The following is a 20,602-nucleotide window of genomic DNA, read 5'->3' on the forward strand; positions in this document are numbered from 1 at the left end:
AGGCTGAAATCAGCATAGTTAATTAAAAATATTTCCTGTGGCACTTATGATTGTGGTTCAAGTGGATTTATTTTCTTGATATATACATATATTCAATCGTCAACTTTATTTATCATTCATACCATGGTGGGACGAGAGAGCATTTCTCCAGGACCACGGAGCATATTTACATCGATATAAGTTAGGACAGCAGTTAACACATTAAATATTGAGGTATTAAAAGATGTATACACTGAAAGTGCATGGTACACTATGCACATCTGTACTGGAAGAGTTGAGGAGCCTGATGGCTTGAGGGGAAAAAGCTGTTTCCTACTCTGGACTTAAGGGCCTGAGTGCTTCGATACCTTTTGCCAGATGATAGAAGGAAGAAAGGTTTACATGTGGGATGTGTGGAGTCTTTCACACTGTTTATTGCTTTCAGTCTGCATCCAGTGTAGTAGATATCCTTCAGGTGAGGAAGATGGGAGCTCTTCTGTTTGGACAGAATCCACCTGAATCATGCTGGGACCAGGTTCCTGGCAAATTGCATGACTAGGACTGTGGAGCGAGCTTTAAACTAAATAGTAGTGGGGGGGGGGGGGTGGGTTCAAGGGACTGGAAAATTCTGAAGAAAGTTCAAGGGAAGAAGTGTGCAGGAAAGGTTATTGAACTCTCTAGAATAAAAGAAAGACAGTAAGTTTAGAAAAGGATAAATGTCTAAACTCGGGCAATATTGGGACATGTGAGAAGGGTGGTGAGCATGGGACCGAAGGTATTGTATTTAAATGCATGCAGTGCAAGGTAAATGAGTTTAAAGTACAATTAGAAATTGTCAGATACATCTTGTCCTTGCCTGATATTTACGCACTTATTTCCCAATGGGGATCACATGGTAGGACTCACAGCCATCTTTTCCCATTCCTGAAGAAATTGAGAACACCTCCTGACAAATAAATTGAAATATGAGAGTCCCTTAGTGTTTATGGGTCTCCAGTCCACTAGTCATGTCCCCAGGCTTCAATGGAGGACTCTTATGAACAACTTGATAGATCTATTGTTAAAATTTAGAAAGCACACCAAAAGTTTTCAACTGTATGTTTAAAGATTTGCCAAGGAATAATCCATGTTTTCATTAACACCAAATTTACACTTGAGAGGTCAATTGATGGAATCACTGTTATTTAGAGCAATTTATTGAAATGAATATGGACCTACAATTTTTATTGTTCTTTCAGATGGATTAATAGAATGGGATTAGCTGCCATTGAGTCTGCTGAGGCAGCCTCAGAACCAAAAAATGAAGGTATATACTTTTTTAAATAGGAAAACCATCCACTGAAGCATACAATGTGTTTTATTGTCCGTTTTGTGGTGTTCTATAAACTTAATTTTCTTGCTGTAGAGTGTTGGAGTGAGAGTGAGCAAGAAGATGTGGAGATTCCATCAGAGGCTCCATCCTCATCACAGACATTCCATCCCCAAGAACATCCTGTAAGTACCAGTTTATATCCTGGTGAAGAATGTGCTGGGTTGTTTCTGTATACAGATTTTAGTAACAGGATATGTTTGTAAATTGAAGGCACATAAATACACAGGGCTAGAATCCTCCTGATTAGGGCAGCCATGAGACACCACCGAGAGTGTGCCAACCATCAAGTGCCCATTCACATTCATCCTAATTTATCCTCTCTCTATTCCCAACAAAACCCCTCAGATTTTACTGCTCACCTACATGCCGGCGGCACTATATCGTGACCAGTTAACCTGCAAACGCACATGTCCTTAGGATGGAGGATGAAGCGGGAGCACAAGGTCACAGGAAGAACATGAAAACTCCACACTGACAGCACCCAACGTCAGGATTTATCTTGGTTATCTGGTGCTATAACCCAGTGACTCCACCAGCTGCACCTCTGTGCCACTCAAGCATGCGACATTGAACAAAAAGGAGGCCTGTATTTCATTTATCTTTATGTATCTGGGCCTATCAGAAGTGTCAAAGGGTTTTGCTGACTTTTAAATGTAATCATGCAAAATATGCAATTATGTTTTAGTGAAGGAGAAGGCAACAATCTTCATCAACTATTTTGATATATAATATTTACTGTATTTTTTGGCATACAAGTTGGGTCCTCATTTTCAGCCTCATTTTAATGGTTTTATCATATATCGGGTATAGAAGTCAACCCCCAAAAACCGCCATGACTGAGCTGCTGGGTGTTGGCTGAGGGTGGTTTGTTATCATGGAGGGTCCAGTAAAAATGACAAAAGTATGAAGAGAGTTTTAAGTTAAAAGTAATAGAAAAGGCCAAGAAATCCAACAACTACTGCTGCAAGAAAATTTGATAGATATGAGAAGTTGGTAAGAGTTTGGAAAAAGAAATAAGAGACTTTAAGAAAAATACCAAAAAGGCAATGTTCGATGAGAAGAGGAATCACTCGTTGGCCAAAGTTAGAAAATCATGTCGCAGAATGGGTACATGCACAGAGGCAAGACTGCTACTATTACGAGCTCCCATTTCAATTTGTGTTAGTATCACTTTGGGAATCACTTTAAAGTATCACTTTAAGGGAATCATTTTAAACTATCACTTTGGGAATCACTTTAAATTATCATTTTAAGGGCAAGTTGTGATAGTACAGATCTATCACTAATGTACATAGTGTATATAGTTACTGTATCTAGACTGTGCTTACAGCGATTGGCTGAGAGCTAAGCCACACCTATTGTCTGGGCCTTAAAGGGTTGTGTCCCTAGCCAGGTCGGATCATTCCGGACTGGTCGGCCACCTGTGAAGAGCTCCGGTCTTTTGCTAATAAAAGCCTTGGTTTGGATCAACAAGTCTTTGGTTCTTTCGACGAGCTCTACACAAGTACAGGCTGCATCCATTCACAGGTTTGGAGAAACTGGGTGGCAACAACTAGTACAGGCTGTACCCAAATTTGCTACTTTGGAGAGAAGAAGGAATATTTGTTGCTTTTTTTGCAAGGACACAGGTGGTGAGAGGAAAAGGAGAATTGTTGTATCAGATCGTGACCAAAGTAATGGTCATTTTGATTGACCTGTACCTGGGTTTTGGAAGCATCTTGGAAGCCACGCGTTTCATTTCCCCCACGCAAGGAAAAGGAAGTTGTGACAAGCGTATGTACGAAAGTATATTTCTCCGGAAGAAACTTGACAAGGATTTGAGAGTTCTTGACAGTCCGGTCACTCAGTCTCTCCCATCTCCTTCATGATTACTTCAGTGCATTAAAAGTCTACATTGTGACAATGGATTTCTCAGACTGAACTTTAAAATATCTTTCCAGAATCGTGCCTAAGCTGTAATGGTTTGGGTATCACATGCACACTAATGTGTTATTTTATTAGTAGTTATTAATAAATATAGTGTTTTAAAAGAAAACAATAAAATACTACCTTGGTGAATCTCCATTGCTGCTGGTCTGTGATGTAACTCTACATAGTCACGCAAAATAAAATAACAGCATTTGCACTGAAGTGGGCAAAGTTGCACCCAGAACTCAGTGATGATTTTGAGACTAAAGACGGCTGGTGTATCCATTTCATGAGCAGGAAAAATTACTCCAAAAAACAAAAATTGCTCAGAAACTATCAAAAGAACTTGATCATAAAGTTGTAAGTTTTCACCAGTTTATTATACAAAACCGACAGAATCATCAATTTGCATTGGCAAATATTGGAAACATGGACAAAACCCCCATGAATTTTGACATGGTAGGCATTGAACAATGGAATGGAAAGGTGTTAAAGCTGTGCAAAACAGAAGTACAGGCCATGAAGGACCAGGTTTACGCTGGTGTTATTGAACATGGCCGATAGGATGAAGTTATGATCCATGGAATTCTTTAAAAGCTAAATTAAACCTAAAATGAAATTTACAGCAGGTATTTTTGTACATTTTCATGAAAAAAAGATGGATGGATGAAAATAGTGTAATGTGTGGAACAGGCAGCCAGGTGGGTTACGCAAGGAATGGAGTTTGCTGATCTGGGATATGTTTCGTAGCCACTTAACTGAGAAGACTAAAAGTAGAATAGTAATAAATAATAGTTACATGATGGTTATCCCAGGAGGTTTGATGTCTCTATTCCAACCTCTCAATGTTTGCTTGAACAAGCCATTCAAAGACCATGTGGGTGAAGAATGGAATACATGGATGTTGAGTGAAGAAAAATCATTCACAGAATGTGGGACAATGCTTGCTGCATCACTTGATATGCTGTGACTTTGTGCTCAAAATATGGGATTAAAGTGAAAGTAGAGACTAATAAAATAGTTTTTAAAGTGTGGTATCTCGTGCAATTGATGGAAATGAAGATGATTTATTGTGCGACACTGGCAATGAAGCTGAAGCTGCTTCAGTAAATACAAACTGGGACCCATATGATGACTGTTTAAACAGTGAGGGTATGGATGTGCTTGCCATGATTTTTACCTCAGACGATGATAGTGATTTTGAAGGGTTCTAAATGTGTGGGCTTCTTTTTTCTATAAAACTGTTGTTCTAATATACTGGTACAGGTAGCATGAAAAGTTGTGTAGTTGTTTTTTTTTTGTTTTTCAAAGGTCAACTTATACGCTGAATTGGTGTCTAGCAGTTTTTTTAGTTGAATTTAAGGTCTCAATAGTATATTTGATGTATAAGTCGATCCCCATTTTTAAGAGATTTTTGAAGGTTTCCAGTTAATTTAGATATAAAGCACAGTAATAGGCCCTTTCGGCCCACAAGCCCTAGCACACAATTAAACCCAATTGACCTACAATTCGAATGTGGGATGAATCTGGAGCACCCAGAGGAAACCCACGCAGACACGTGGAGAATATACAATCTTCTTAAGACAGCACGGGATTCAAATCCTGGTCCCAGTCACTAGTGGTGTAACAGCGTTGTGCTAACGGCAAAGCTAATCGTGCCACCGCCTCTTAAGGAGAAAATGCCATATCTTTGTTATTCTCAAGATCTTCCTTCATTGTGGAGAAAAGAAAAATTATTTTGTGCAGCTATAAAAATGTAAATAAAATATAATCAATTTGGATTCCTCAATTTGGTGGTATGCAGCTTGCTTCAAAAAGACTGAAAGATTGAGAAAGCTAATACTTTTACAGTAGAGGTCATAGAACAAATTAATTCTAAGTGAGCATGCAAAGACCATACCTGGCCTGTAGCAGGAATGAGAAAATTAAAATATGTATGTGTGTGTGCACGCGCATGATTTTTTAAATCCAGGAATACACACATAAGTATAATCAGTGAAATTCTTGCTGTTTCAATATGAACCTGTGTTTCATTGTACGAATTGTTGACAGAACATTATTAAAGAAATGAAAGAAGAGGAAAAGAAAGAAGCAATTGAGCTCCAGCAGAAAGACAAAGTTACACACCTCAAACACAATTTTTTTCTTGCATTTGATCTGGGAGTGCAAGAGAAGTACAGAACTGGACTCGTTACTTAAGGAAAGATGTTGATGCAGTTCAGAGTAGGTTTACTGGACTGCTACCAAGAAATAGGCCAATTTCCTTTGGGGAAATTTGGACTGGTTCCCACTGAAGATCGGAAGTACGAGAGGGAATCAAGACCATAAGACGGAGGAGCAGAATTAGACCATTTGGCCCATTGTGTCTGCTCTGCCACTCAAATCATGGCTGATTATCTTTCCTCTAAGCCTCATTCTTCTGCCTCCTCCCCATAACTTATGATAGTTTTATTAATCAGACAATCTAGAACCAGGTTAACTGTTTAAACATCAATGGTCCCTCATTTAAGGGAGAGACGAGGTGATTTTGTCTCTCAAAGAGACATAATGTTTTGAATTCTCTTTCTCAAAGAGCAGTGGAAGCAGACACTTTGAATATATTTTATTCAGAGGTTGATAACTTTTAGATAAGAGGGTGAAAGGTTACCCTGGGCAGATAAGAATGCAGGGTCGAATATGCAATCAAATTAGCCACGGTGGCACAAATGTCGTAGCAGTTAGTGCAACGGCATTACAGTACCAGCGATCGGGACTGGAGTTCAAATCCTGCACTATCTGTAAGGAGTTTGTACATTCTCCCTGTGTCAGCATGGGTTTTCTCTGGGGACTCTGGTTTGATCCCACCATTTGAAACTTTCTGGGGTGCAGATTCATTGGGTGTAAATTGTGCTGTGGGCTGAAATGGCCTGTTACTGTGCTGTATGTCAAAATTTAAATATTAAATAGTGAATTTGTGTGTTCATATGCATGTTTCATTTATATCTTTTGCATGTGTGTATGTATGTGTGCGCACACGTATGTGTGTATATGTGTGTGTGCACACGCATGATTTTTTAAATCCAGGAATACACACATATGTATAATCAGTGAAATTCTTGCTTTTACAATATGAATCTGTGTTTCATTGTACGAATTGTTGACAGAACAGATTAACCTACCTGGTTATCAGTGAGGAATGATGTGGAGCTAATTGTAGGTGAGATGAAATGATGATGGCTCCAACTTTGTCAATGAAGGACATTTATGAAGAAACCCCATCAAGGTATAGGATGAGGTTTTCATTTGACAAAAGGAATGAAAGAAACTCCATATTTGATAAAGGAATGGAGTAGAATGCAGGGATTCATCTATTGTACTGCAATATTTTCTCAGTCTATTTACAGAAGGAGTATAATCTAAAATAATTCATTGAAGTAGAGTATCAACAGAAGAGTGAATGAAAATGGCTTTTGGAGAGCAATGAATTAATCACAAGACAGGAAGAAGGAAAGAGGCAACCCTTTGCTTGATGGATAACAAATTTAATAATAAGCAATGAATCACAGTATTGATGGAACAAAATTGAGAAGGAACTAAATAGTTTTGGAGGGACTTTACTAAGTTGATCCATGGTCACTTTTAGATTTGAATTAATGATATAATTGGGGTAATATATATTGGAAGTTCTCGCTTTTAGTTAAGATTTTAAGACCTCATTTCTGTGGTTCAGATAGATGATATCCTAGGTCATTAGTCAAAGAAGAGATGAGGTTACTGTCACGGACAATCCTTCTCCTTCCACCAAGCTTAATAGTCATGAACCATGTTTGCTTAACTTTAATTTATGTGAAAGCTTAATTTTGAGAGATGTGATCTGGTATTGCAGATATATATATATATATAAAGTTTAAATATCTTTAAAAGTTTTGATAATATACATGACAGAGAATAAGCTAGGCTTTGTCCTGGTTTTTCTCACCCCACAGGTACCTCCGTTTCAGACTCCTTTCATGCCCAGCGAAACAGCAAATTCATTTCCTTCTCCAGAAAGCACCGTGTCATCTGCATCAGCTTCTGCAGCCTCACTATCACAAAGTTCCTCTCAGGAAAGACAATCCTGGCATAACGCTGTTAATTCATCATATTCTGATGTTGAAAGCCAGCTTTCAACCTTTGATGTACGAAATAGAGTAGAGTCATCACAGAAAGTCAGATCTGAAAGTGCTGAAGATGAGCTGAACAGGATTAGTTCTGAACCAAGTGAGAATCTGACTGCAGGAGTGATACAATTCATTGTTGGTGCAGAAGGCACTGAAACTTCAGAAAACTCCACTGTTCGAGGCACATGTGAGAAAGGTAAGACTATCCATTTAACTAATTTTATTTCCCAAAGATCTTCCCTCCTCTGAATGTGCATTTTTTGTTGACATTAAGATTGATTGCATTTTGGAAACCACAAATGATTGAATTTGAAAGCCTAGAATAATGATTCCCAAAGTGGGCACTGCCGCCCCCCCCCCCCCCCCCCCCCACCATGGTAGTGGAACGATCCAAGGAAGTGGTGAATGTTTGTTTCTTGACGATATGCTCTCGACAGGACACGCACCACATTCATATCTGCAAGGGTCAAGGCTCCAGGTTTGTAAGAATTTCAAATTTCCTTCAGGTGGTAAGGTACATTTAAATTGTGTTAAAATACATTGAGGCCCCCCCCCCCTTATTTTTGGCCCCAAACTGGCCACCCATCAAGTTCCAGACAGCCCAATCATAGTTCCTCGCCCTGGCCACCTGCCCACCCAGCACCTGACGGGTAATCCTCTACCAAGCTCCCGACAGCTGATCTTCACCCTGGCCACCTGCCCAATGAGCTCCTGGTGGCCCGATCACAAATCCTCACCCCAGCCACCTGCTCATTGAGCTCACGATGGCCCGATCATGGATTCCTGCCCCAGCTGCCTGCCCATCCAGCACATGACAGCTAATCCTCGCCTCAGCCACCCACCAATCGAGCACTCGACGGCTGATCCTCATCTCGGCTGCCCACCCAATGAGCTCCAGATGGCCTGATCATGGATCCTTGCTTCAGGCACCTGCCTATATAACACCCAATGGCTGATCCTTACCCTGGCCGCCTGCCCATTGAGCTCCAGACAGCCCAATCACAGATCTTTGCCCCAGCCACTTGCTCATCGAGCTCTTGATGGCCAGATTGCAGTTCCTCACCACGGCCACCCACCCATCAAGCTCCAGATGACCCGATTGCGGATTGCGGATCCTTGCTTCGGTCACCCACCGATACGGCACCAATGACTGCCTGCCCATCGAGCTCCCAATGGCCTGAAGACAATGTAGTTATAATTGAGATGTGAATTTACCCTTTCATTATTGCTAAATAAATTAGTTTACAAAAAGTTTTATCTGTGAAATACATATGCTTGTATGTAGTGTTACATTAGTTGTTGTTTGAAATTTGTGGTAGACCTAATACCAAGAAAGTGGTGTGTGTTTGTGTATGGGGTGGGGGAGGGGGGGGAAGTTGTGCTAGGAATGTGGCCTGGGAGCCAAGTGGGTGGTAGCCCAAAAAAGTTTGGGAACCACTGGCCTAGAATATTGGAAACATTTTAATTATTACTGAGGCAATGCAATGTGAACATTTTTGACAGGATTGAAGGTTGCATTCTACCATCACAATTTTGCATGTGGTGTCTCGCGGAATATTTATTCTAAGTAGCAATATATACCAACAGTTAATTCCACCCAAACATTGATTCTGGGAGCATGATTTCATACACATTAGCAAAATAATTGTGAACAATGAGATTTACTTCATTTTGCATTCTGCTTCCTATTCTTCACCATGAACAAGCTACAAATGAAAATAATTGAGCCAGATTGATAGGTCACTACTTCATTTGTTGGAAGGGTTCATAAATGAAAAATATAAATAATTAAAAGAGTAATTGCAAAATAACTGAAAGTACTTGGAAATCAAAGGGAGTAATGTTAATGTGATTTTATTCTGACTGTGAAGCTGGTGCAAAAATATTAGTTTAAAGCTGTTACAACTGTGCTATGAACAAATCTTCACAATGCTGGTTTCAGGAATTTCGACAGAATATTTATAGAATTAACTGGACTTATTATGAATCATTGTCTGAGATGGGTCAAGGCCAACCTGCTACGTTTTGTTAGCACAGTGGCACAGGCAATTAACCAAGAGATAACTGAGGCATGTAAGAATGGAACGGCAGTTGTCATGGGGGACTTTATCTTCACTTGGGAAAATCAAGTTGGTCAAGGGAGTCTGGAGGATGACTTCATAGAATGTATCCGTGATAGCTTTCTTGAGCAACATGTTAAGGAACCAACAAGGGAGAATGCAATTTTAGATCTAGTGCAATGAGATAGGTAAAATTAATGATCTAGCAGTTAGGGACTCTCTTGGAACAAGCGATCATAGTATGATTGAATTTCTCATACAGATAGAGGGTGAAATAGTTAGATCTAAAACTAATGTATTATGCTTGAAGAGGGGAAACTACAACTGGAAGAGGGAGTAATTGGTCAGTGTGGACTGGGAGCACAGGCTAGTTGGCAGAACAGTTGAGGAACAGCGGAAGACTTTCAAAGAGATTTTTCACAGTGCTCAACAAAAATATATTCCCGTTAAAAATAGGGCTATAAGAGAGGGAAGAGTCAGCCTTGGATAACTAAGGAAATAAAGGAAAGTATAAAATTAAAAGCTGATGTGTACAAAGCAGCCATGATAGTGAGAAACTGAAGGATTGGGAAAACTTTAAATGGCAACAAAGGATAATTAAATGGGAAAGAAGGAAAGGGAAGAAGGATCATGAAGGGAAATTAGCACAAAATATAAAAACATAGCAAAAAAATTATAAATATATAAAACAGAAGAGGGTGGCTAAAGTCAACATAAGTCCCTTGGAAGATGAGAGAGGGAGATTGATATTGAATAATGAGGAAATGACCGAGACATTGAACAGATATTTTGTGTCAGTCTTCATGGTGAAAGACACATCCAGCTCATCAAAGAGTGGTGATAGGGATGCAAAGGGAGGTGAGTGCCTCGATAAAATAATTGTTACAAAAGAGATAGTGATGAACAAACTAATGGGACTGAAGGCGGACAAATCCCCTGGTCCCGATGGGATGCATCCCAGGGTACTGAGGGAAATGGTGGGAGTTATAGTTGATGCCTTGGTAGTCATTTACAAAATTTCTCTGGATTCTGGGCAGGTCCCGGTGGGATGCATCCCAGGGTACTGAGGGAAATGGTGGGAGTTATAGTTGATGCCTTGGTAGTCATTTACAAAATTTCTCTGGATTCTGGGCAGGTCCCGGCAGATTGGAAGACAGAAAATGTCTCGTCACTTTTTAAAAAGGGATGTTGGCAGAAGAGGGGTAACTATTGGCGAGTTAGTTTAACATCTGTAATCAGGAAAATACTTGAAGCTGTCATTAAGGATGAAATAGCGAGACATTTAGAATGAAGGGGTTCCATCAGGCAGATGCAGCATGGATTCAGAAAGGGCAGGTCTTGTTTGACAAACTTGCTGGAGTCCTTTGAGGATATAATGGGTGTGGTAGATAGAGGGGAACAGGTTGATGTTGTATATTTGGATTTCCGGAAGGCATTTAATAAGGTGCCACACAAAAGACTCATCAATAAGATCCAGATGAATGGAGTTGGGGGATGTATATTGGCATGGATTGAGGACTGGTTAACTGACAGAAGGAAGAGAGGATAAATGTGTGTTTTTCTGATTGCCAGACAGTAGTAAGTGGGGTGCTGCAGGGGTCAGTGCTGGGGCCACAGCTGTTCACCATTTATATTGATGATTTGTAAAAGAGGACAGAGTGAGGTGTAGCCAAGTTTGTGGATCATACTAAATTGAGTGGAAAAGGAAATTGTCAGAGGATATGGAGAGACTGCAGAAGGATACATTTAAGTTAGGTGAGTGGGCAAAGGTCTGGCAGATGGAGTACAGTGTTAGTAAATGTGAGGTCATCCACTTTGGTAGGAAAAATAGAAGAGCAGATTATTATTGATATGGTGAAAAACTGCAGCATGCTGTAGTGCAGAAGGATCTGGGAGTGCTTGTGCATGAATCGCAAAAGATTGGGTTGCAGGTACAATAGGTTATTAAGAAGGCAAACGGAATGTTGGCCTTCATCACCAGAGGAATTGAATTGAATTCAAGAGCAGGGAGGACAAGGTACTGGTGAGGTTGCGCCCAGAGTACTGTGTGCAGTTCTGGTCTCCATAATTGAGGAAGGATATACTGGCCTTGGAGGCAGTCCAGAAGAGGTTCACCAGGTTGATCCTGGAGATGAGGGGGTTGACCTTTGAGGAGAAACTAAATCGCCTGGGATTATACTCACTTGAATTCAGAAGAATGAGAGGAGATCTTATAGAAACATATAAAATCATGAAAAGGATAAATATGATAGAGGCAGGTTCATTGTTTTCACTGGTAGGTGAGACCAGAACTAGGGGACACAGCCTCAAGATTCAGGTGAGTAGATTTAAGACGGAGATGAGGAAAATCTGTTTTTTTCCAAGAGTGTAGTGAATCTGTGGAATTCTCTGTCCAGGGAAGCAGTTGAGGCTACTTTATTAAACTTATTTATGGTTCAGTTAGATAGATTTTTACATTAAAAAAAAAAGGAATTAAGGGATATGGGGAAAAGGCAGGTAGATGGAGTTGAGTCAATGATCAGATCAGCCTTGATCTTATTGAATGGCGGAGCAGGCTCGATTGGCCGGATGGCCTACTCCTGCTCCTATTTCTTATGTTCTTATGTACAATATTGTAATAGTTGATGGGTTGGTGAGCTATTTGCAAAATCATAATCCCTAATAATTAAATATATTTTTGTGAAGTTGAAGTTATGAAAGTAGAACTTGTACAGATTTATACAGCTTGTCATTCATATCAAAATGTAATACTTTGCCTTGTTCATTCTGTACTTGTAATGGGAATGAGTCATATTGGCTAATATCATTGCAATTGACAGAAACTTCTAATATTTCTGAACCGGTAGACAAAACTTTAGTGCAGGTGTAGATTGATAGGGTCCAAACCTAAAATGTTGACTGACAATTTCTTCCCATTAATGCTGTCGGATCTGCTGAATTCTTCCAGCATCTCTTTCCCTACTCAAGATTCCAGTGCCTGCCAGCTTTTGTGTTTCTCCATTATTGTGAGAGGGACATGCAATAATGTGGAGCTGTGACCTCTTCCCATCCCAATCTCTCACTCCCATCCTTGCATGAAATAAATATTAAGCAAATTAAGAACATGTATCTAGCAATTTCATGTTTAAAAGATGGTTTTGCACGTCCCTTGATTAGAGTTCACATTGAAACCTTTGTGTACTTCCCTGGTCTGTTGCTTTCTGATTAACCTTTTAATCTGAAAAAAGTGGAGGGAATTAAATGAGTAAAGGAGGATATATTATGTGACTATTTTCTCCAATGGTTTAATCCCCAAGACCAGCTATCAATTTTGTATCAACATTACTCTAACAATGGAAAAACAACATCTTTTTCATTAGGTAGGCCAATGGAGGGATATTTATTTCTCCTCCCATTATTTGGAGGGCCATCTAATCCTATGGATACCAAACAGCTCTTCTATAAAGCAGATCCTTCTCCGAATCCCACTGTAGCATCAATAAACCCTGGAGTTCGATCTCTCCTGTTTCACCAAAGTGAGAGTGCACTCTCGAGCACCTGCCAGACATCTTAGAGGGATAATTGAACTTAAATAGTGCAAGTTTCAGTAACTGGTGCTAGCTACTCAGGAAGCCATCTCACGATACGTAAATATGCAGGCATTTTCAGGAATTGCCCAAGTCCATTTTTGGGACTTGTCTCGACTAATAAGTTCAGATCCTGAGGCGGAGCCGAATGTGACAGGGGGTTTAGCCTGTGAGCTAGGATGGGAGGGAAGCAGTAAACCATACTGAATGGATGGTTTCACTTCCACTAACAAATAAGTGAAAGGGCACTTTCCCTATGTTAAAATTGGCAGTGAACTTGAAGGCATCTGTTCCATGAAGGAAAACAAAATTATCAAATTTTCCATCATTAAACAACCAAATATCTGAACTATATAACTAAAAACAATAACAGAAAATGCTGAAATACATGTACTTAGATTGGGCAGCATCTTCTGGGAGAGGAACAGTCAACATTTCAGGCCAATGAAAGAGATCTTCTGTCAAGAGAGGAACTAAGACAATGCTTTGAATCTAGTGCTGGAGAAACTCATCAGGTCGTGCAGTGTCCATAGGAAGCTAAGATATATAACCAACGTTTTGGGCCCGAGTCCTTCGTCAAGGTATGAACAAAAGGCAGCCAAGTGCCTGAATAAAAAGGTGGAGGAGGAGGGAAGAAGAGGCAGGAGGATGAGCACAGGCCAACAGGCATAAGGTTATATGTGGACGTGAGTGGGAAGGTAGAAGGGAAAGAAGCAGAGAAGTGAAAGGGGGAGAGGTTAGCTCTCTGAATGGAGAGGGAAGTGGTGGGGAACTAGAAGGAAGGAGACAGAGGGATAAGGAAAGAGAGAGAGAGACAAAGTGACAGATACAGAGACATACAGTAGTGCCCTAATGGAAAATGAAGAAGTCCATGTTAATGCCATCTGGCTGGAGAGTACCCAGTTGGAATATTACGTGTTCTTCCTCCAATTTGCAGGTGGCTTTATTTTGGAGGTTCAAAAGGCCATGGACAGACAAGTCAGTGTAGCAATGGAGTGTGGAATTGAAATAGTGGTCACTGGGAGGTCTGTAGTATTGCAGTTGACTGAGCAAATGTGCTCAACAAAACCATCTCCTAGACTGCGTCCTGCCTTTCTGATGTAGAGGAGGCCATGTGACTGAGCCTTCTCTACATTGATCATTTTCTTTCTTGGTTTCCTAAGATAAATATGGCACAAGGTATTTTAAGTATGTACAAGGATACAAGATATTCAAAAATATCTGTTCCTGTTTTTTTTTTTGTTTCCGTTAATTAAATGCCTGAATTGGATCCTGATCTTATACTGATGATTTCACGGAGCAATCTTGATAAATATATTCTCTCTATTACATACATAGACTATTGTGTCCAGACCTCATGGATGGAATATTGTGTTAATTTTGTATGGCAAACATGAGTAAATACGTGAAAGTCTTAGACAGGCTGCTGAGGAGATTTTACTGATTCAAACTTGAAAGTCCTTAGATATATGGTTGTTCTCCTTGGTCCAGAGGAGATGGCAAGGAGATCTGATATTTGAAGTAATTGAGTAATTGGACAACAGATAACACAAAGTGTTTCTCAGTGGTGAAAAATCCAAGAGTCAAATGGCATAGAATGAAAAGTATAAAAAATGAAGGAGCAACGTCTATGCAGTAATGGATAGGATTTGCAATTCATTGCCGGTGGGTGAATGGTGCAACCATGATATCCAGAAGTTAACTGGTAACAGCTATCAAACTTCCCCTTATTACACTAATTATGGACTGCTCCAACATCACCGAAAGGATTGCACTGTAGTAACACCAGATTTTTTTTACACTATGATTGGTGAATATTATCTATATAACTGTGGAATTAATTATTAATTTTTAATTTAATACATGCTATTGTAGTTTAAATTTTAAACGTTTAGAATTTAGACATGCAGCACAGTAACAGGCCCTTTCAGCCCAATTAACCTGCAACCCCTGTACGTTTTGAAGGGTGGGGGGAATCCGGAGCACCTGGAAGAAGCCCAGACAGAGAGAAGAACATACTGCAGCAGTGGATATTTTATTTTATTCATGAGGTACCTGTTTGTCTGCAGCAAGTGAAAATTTTGCTGCATATGGGAATTGTACTTGACAATAAACTCACTATCATCGTCACCTAGAAGGGAAAAGAGTTGGAGGGTCTGTTGGGAAAGAGCAAGAAAGTGGATGTGGCCAGATTTCTTTTGCATGGAGTCAACATGGAATTATTCAACTGGATGGTTTCTTCCATGCTGAACTCTCTGTGATTCAGACCGATGCCAGCCCCATTGATTTGTTGGTGATTAGAGACATCAATACTGCATGACATACGAGTGTTAGACACTCAAAAGGATACTTGTGTCATTGTTGCACACATGCTCCTTTAATCTTTTCAAAGGTGTATAGTAAAGGCACTAGAGAGTCAAGATCAGATAGAAATAATACTCTAACTTCACATCAAAACCATTAATTGGGCTTGTTTAATTTAATGAGTATAATTTTCTCTCTTCTCTTTCTTGCTTTGCCTTTGGCTTTTTAAAAATCTGCACAATGTCTCTCTGTCCTTCAACACAATTTTGAAATATATTCAAAGTGCAAGAAGAATGTATCTTTCCCAAAAGTAAATATAATGATCAAAAATCAAGAAATGTACTGAAATTTAACTGAAAATTTTGAAACAGACACACATTTGAAACATTGTGAGTTTACATTATAAATAATTTAATTTTTTACATTTATACGAGATGATAAATCTATTGATATTTTGATTGCACAAAATGAACTTTATTCCAATGGAATGCACAAAATAGTTAGATCTAAAGCCAGATCACAATTGGAATGACAGCAGCAAGGCTATCCAGGAAGTTACTCATTTGCAAGACTCCTCTACTTCCTGAAAGCTAATTGGGGAAGTGCAGAACTGCTGAATTTTTTCAAGAAAGAATGAACGATTACTGTGTACTTCATTTACAAAATGTAATTTATATGCAACTCATTCTTTATAAATTGTAACATCAACTACATTGCAAATATGTGTTCATGGCTATAAAGCTGGTTTGAATATCCACATGATAAAGACAATATAATTGCTTGCGCTTCTTTCAAACAGACAACTGCTTTATTGCCTCTCATGGTTGGTAAACGGATACTGGCCCCATTCCATCACTTTGCTCCCCAATGCACACTGCAATCACTCTGGGTTTTTTTTTCCAAAGTTTTTGATATGTTTTCCAGTCTGTTTTCTCCTTCGGTTTCCCTTCCTGTTGATGTGTGGCTACACACTGCTCCACTTCCTCACCTGGGTATGCTGATCCCTTTCTCTTGGACAGTTTTTCAACCATGATCTGCAACTAACAGTTCCAGCGAACACTGCAGGGCAAACTTCAACTCTTCCACCATTTTAGACATGGTTTGAAAATTATAATCACAGCATTTATTCATCAGCAAAATGGAAATGATGTTTGTTCTGAATGGATTATGAATTAATCCATCCTGATTTCATGGAAAATGTAACCTTTTGAATATGATTTCTTTAGAGCTGGTCAAAACAGTTATTCAGAACAAAGATTTTCCATACATAATATTTCTGAGCTGTGCAAAACAGACTGTGGAAATGGAAGTTAGGATGTTAACCTTTTATTGACTATGGCCCTCCCTGCCTAGGGATCTGCTCAAAGTTTATGGGCCCCCTTTCCTATAATCAGTCAAGTTGCCTCGGTTTCTTCAATACTTCCCACCTACCGACTACATAAAACGGCATATAAAATATTTGTCATGTGAGGTGAAAAGAAAACAATGCTTTTACTTAAATATGCCGTAGCCCCCATTAAGAATGGCTGCTCTAAGAACCTTTACTATCTGTTTCATTTGCATAACATCTCATTTGGATTTTGGAGATATTTGGAGCTGAGTGTTTTTAAATGACGTAATGTTGCAGTTTGATTAATGAAAGAGCAGAAAAATGCATTTATAAATAAATTCAGCTTGCCAGGAAACCTTAATTCAGGGAACAATGTGTTACATTATTTGGAGTAGACGATGAATTGCTGGAGGAGCTCAGCAGGAGAGAATGCGTCCATGGGTAGAAATGGCCAGTCAATGTTTTGAATCAAAACTGTTCATCAAAAAGCTAAAGTAACATATATAAAGGGAGAAGGAAGCTGGGAGAGGGGCCAGGAGGTGATAGGGTGCATGAGCGAATGTGTGAGAGGAGGAGAGACAGGTGGAGAAAGACACCATTAAGAATGGGAGAAAGAAAATTTAGAGAGAAAAACATTGAATTAAGTACAGGGGTAGGTAAAGAAGAGATGAAAACAGTAGAATCAGATGGGGATGGGGATACCTAAAGTTAGAAAATCAACATTCATGCAATTAGGTTTAAGGCTGACCAAGAGGAATATGACTCTGTCCGGTTTTATATTGCTTAAAAAAAAACTAGAAAATATTACAAAACAAACTAGTTTGTTTTGAAGGTGAGGTAAAACTGGTCAGCTACTTAAAATTAAGGAATTGATAGATGGGTACAAGATCATGAGTGATCTAAATGATATAAAGAAAGGGATATTGTTATCATTAATGTATCATTCAAACATCCAGAACACAAAATTTTGGTGAAATTGTACAACAGGTTGAGGAATAAATATTTTTATTGAGGGAACCGTTAAGATCTAGAATACACTGTAAAGGGCATTAACAGTTCAAGAATGATTGTCTGAAAGGTCCTTTGGCCTTCTGAGACTGTACTAGCCCAGAAACCACTCATTTACACTAAGATTACATTAACCCTGTTTATTAATTCTCCCTGTATTTTTGTTAACTCTCCCAGATTCGACCATTTTTGCACAAACCAGAGCAATTCCATTGGCTAAATAACCTCCCAATCTCACATTTTTGGGTGGGCTCCTGGGGGAAACCCACACAATCAAATGGAGAAAGTGCAAACTCAGACAGCATCCAAGGGCTGGATTGAACCCAGCTTTCTGGGAATATGAGGCAGTAGCTACTGTGACTATGCACCTGTGCCACCAAAACAAAACCAAATGAAGCATTGAAGTGGAAACAAAATTAAGTTAAAGACTTGCAAAGAGAATTGGGCAGCCAGTTGGGAGAGCGTACTTTTAGGACCATTGAGAAGGATCAGAGTTATGGAATGAACTTCTTCACCAGACTCCACGAACTACATGTTTGCCAGTTTTGGAGTTAAACAAGAAAGTCTGCAGTTACTGGGATTGAGTGTAAACATATTCTTTTCTTCTTTGGCTTGGCTTCGCGGACAAAGATTTATGGAGGGGGTAAAAGTCCACGTCAGCTGCAGGCTCGTTTGTGGCTGACAAGTCCGATGCGGGACAGGCAGACACGGTTGCAGCGGCTGCAGGGGAAAATTGGTTGGTTGGGGTTGGGTGTTGGGTTTTTCCTCCTTTGCCTTTTGTCAGTGAGGTGGGCTCTGCGGTCTTCTTCAAAGGAGGTTGCTGCCCGCCGAACTGTGAGGCGCCAAGATGCATGGTTTGAGGCGATATCAGCCCACTGGCGGTGGTCAATGTGGCAGGCACCTGATGAAGGTCCCAGGCCAGAAACATTTGTCACCCTTTACTTTCTATGGACCTGTTGAGTTTCTCCAGCACATTTGTGTATCACAGTTTCTAACTGTGACAGTACAATGTGGCATGACTAGAAATGGGGCAGATTCTAGGTGAGTACAAATTCACGATTTAGAAGCATTTTACAGCCCCACCTGACTCAAACTCCCCATTTTGACAGGTTAAAATTGCCTTTTCATTTTTTGCAGGAATGATTCATATATTGTTCTGATCATTGATAACAACATAACAAATAAAAGCTGCTGAAGGGAGTGTGATGTCACTGGCAGGAAGTTGGTTAGGTGCAATGGTTGCCTTTCAGACCAAAAGGAACTGAAAGCAAGTTCAGTGCATGCACATGACACAGAGTGGCTTCAAATATCATATGGATATGGACATTGTAAAAGGACAGGATTTAAGTAGTGTGACGTGGCATGTGGAGAAGGAAATGACTGGCAATTCTCAATAACATCGCAATCTCTAGCAAGCCAGGTTTAATCTGATCTCTGATGTTGTCCGTGAGGATGTTGTACATTTTCCCTGTGAATATGTGGACTTGCCACAGGCACTCAGGTTTCCTCACACATCCCAAAATGTGCTTAGTCAGAGGGTGATGGGCAACTGCAAATTCCCCCTTTTGTGGGTGGCTGGTGGGAGAAAAAGTTACAGGAAACTAAGGGTAGAATGGATTTGATAGGGTTATGGTTATATTTAGAGATCATAGATGCAACTTTTTCTGTAGTGATTTGACGCTCCATTTATAGATGAAGTTCTTTTCTTCCCCTTCCTCCATTGACACTATTCCCATTTGAACCTAAGACAGGGTATTGTCTTCAATGAAGAAGGCAGTGATAAATCTAGCCTGTGCAGCTAAGTAATTTATTTTTAAATCTGGAACTCTGAGTCCTCCCAGCCCATAGTCCCATGTCAGTTTTTCCAATGCAATACTTGGTACCTTATGATTCAATAGGAAACTGTCTAATATTGTTGTTTAGGAACTTTAAAAAGTTTTTAGGTAACGGAATAGGCAGGAATTGAAAAAGATATTGCAGACTTGGCATCACTTTCATTTTGACACAGTTAACCCTTCCCACTAATTGGTAAGTCTTTCCATTTCTGTAGGTCTCTTTCTATCTTCCCAAGAAGAGGAACATAATTTAGTTTGTACAGATTTGGCAAGTTATTGTCAGTTGCTGTCCCAAGATATTTTATTTCATCCATCTTCCATTTAAATTTACTTCCTTTCTGGTATCTTTCATATTAAAAATTATCCATATTTATCTTGTAGCCTGACATTCTTCCATATTTTTCTCATGTTCCTTGTAATTTTTCTAAAGAATTAGCCATGTCTGATCGGTACAATAGCACATCATTGGCGAATAGACTGATTGTGTGTTCTTCTTGCCCGACTTTGAAGGCCTTTATATCTGGATCCCTTCTTATTATCCCGCCAGCAGTTCAATTGCTAAAATAAAAAGTGCTGGGGACAGGACGCATCCCTGTCTGCTTGATCTACTCAAGGGGAACACTGCCGACATCTGATTATTTGTTATTATTTTAGCTTGTGGTTTATGGGATAAAGCTTTTATCCAATTTATAAATGTTCTGCCTATACCAAATTTTTCCAGTGTTTTAAATCAAAAGGGCCATTCCAAATGGTTAAATGCTTTTTCCACTTCTAGGGAGACTGTAATACTTGGATTTTGTTCAGATTTAGCCATGTGTATTATATTAAATAATCTTCCTAGATTATTTGAGGAATCCCTTCCTTTAACAAATCCTGTTTGTTCTGTATGTTTTGGCAAGTATTGACCTAACCTATTTGCGAATGCTTTCTCTAGAATCTTATAATCAGCATTTAACAGGGATATTGGTCTGTATGATGAAGTTTTTTGAGGGTCCCTATTCTTTTTTGGTAACACCGTAATAATTGCAGTTGTGAATGACTCTAGGGTGGTCTGTGTTTCCAGGACATCCATTAAAAGGGGCATTAATAATTATTTGAAAT

The 20,602-nt window shown here is 39.5% G+C and overlaps 1 protein-coding gene across 7 annotated transcripts in view; it reads left to right on the forward strand.

Moving 5' to 3' along the window:
• ipcef1 (interaction protein for cytohesin exchange factors 1) overlaps positions 1–20,602 on the forward strand; it is a 77,763-nt gene that overhangs the window by 40,271 nt on the left and 16,890 nt on the right. For all 7 annotated transcript variants that reach the window (XM_069931602.1, XM_069931604.1, XM_069931606.1 and 4 more), the window contains 3 exons: positions 1,218–1,285; positions 1,385–1,473; positions 7,225–7,594. In XM_069931602.1, the coding sequence (XP_069787703.1) occupies positions 1,218–1,285; positions 1,385–1,473; positions 7,225–7,594 (527 nt within the window). The remainder of the gene's footprint in view (positions 1–1,217; positions 1,286–1,384; positions 1,474–7,224; positions 7,595–20,602) is intronic.

Source organism: Narcine bancroftii, chromosome 4 (assembly GCF_036971445.1).
Source record: "Narcine bancroftii isolate sNarBan1 chromosome 4, sNarBan1.hap1, whole genome shotgun sequence".
Classification (NCBI taxonomy): Eukaryota; Metazoa; Chordata; class Chondrichthyes; order Torpediniformes; family Narcinidae; genus Narcine; species Narcine bancroftii.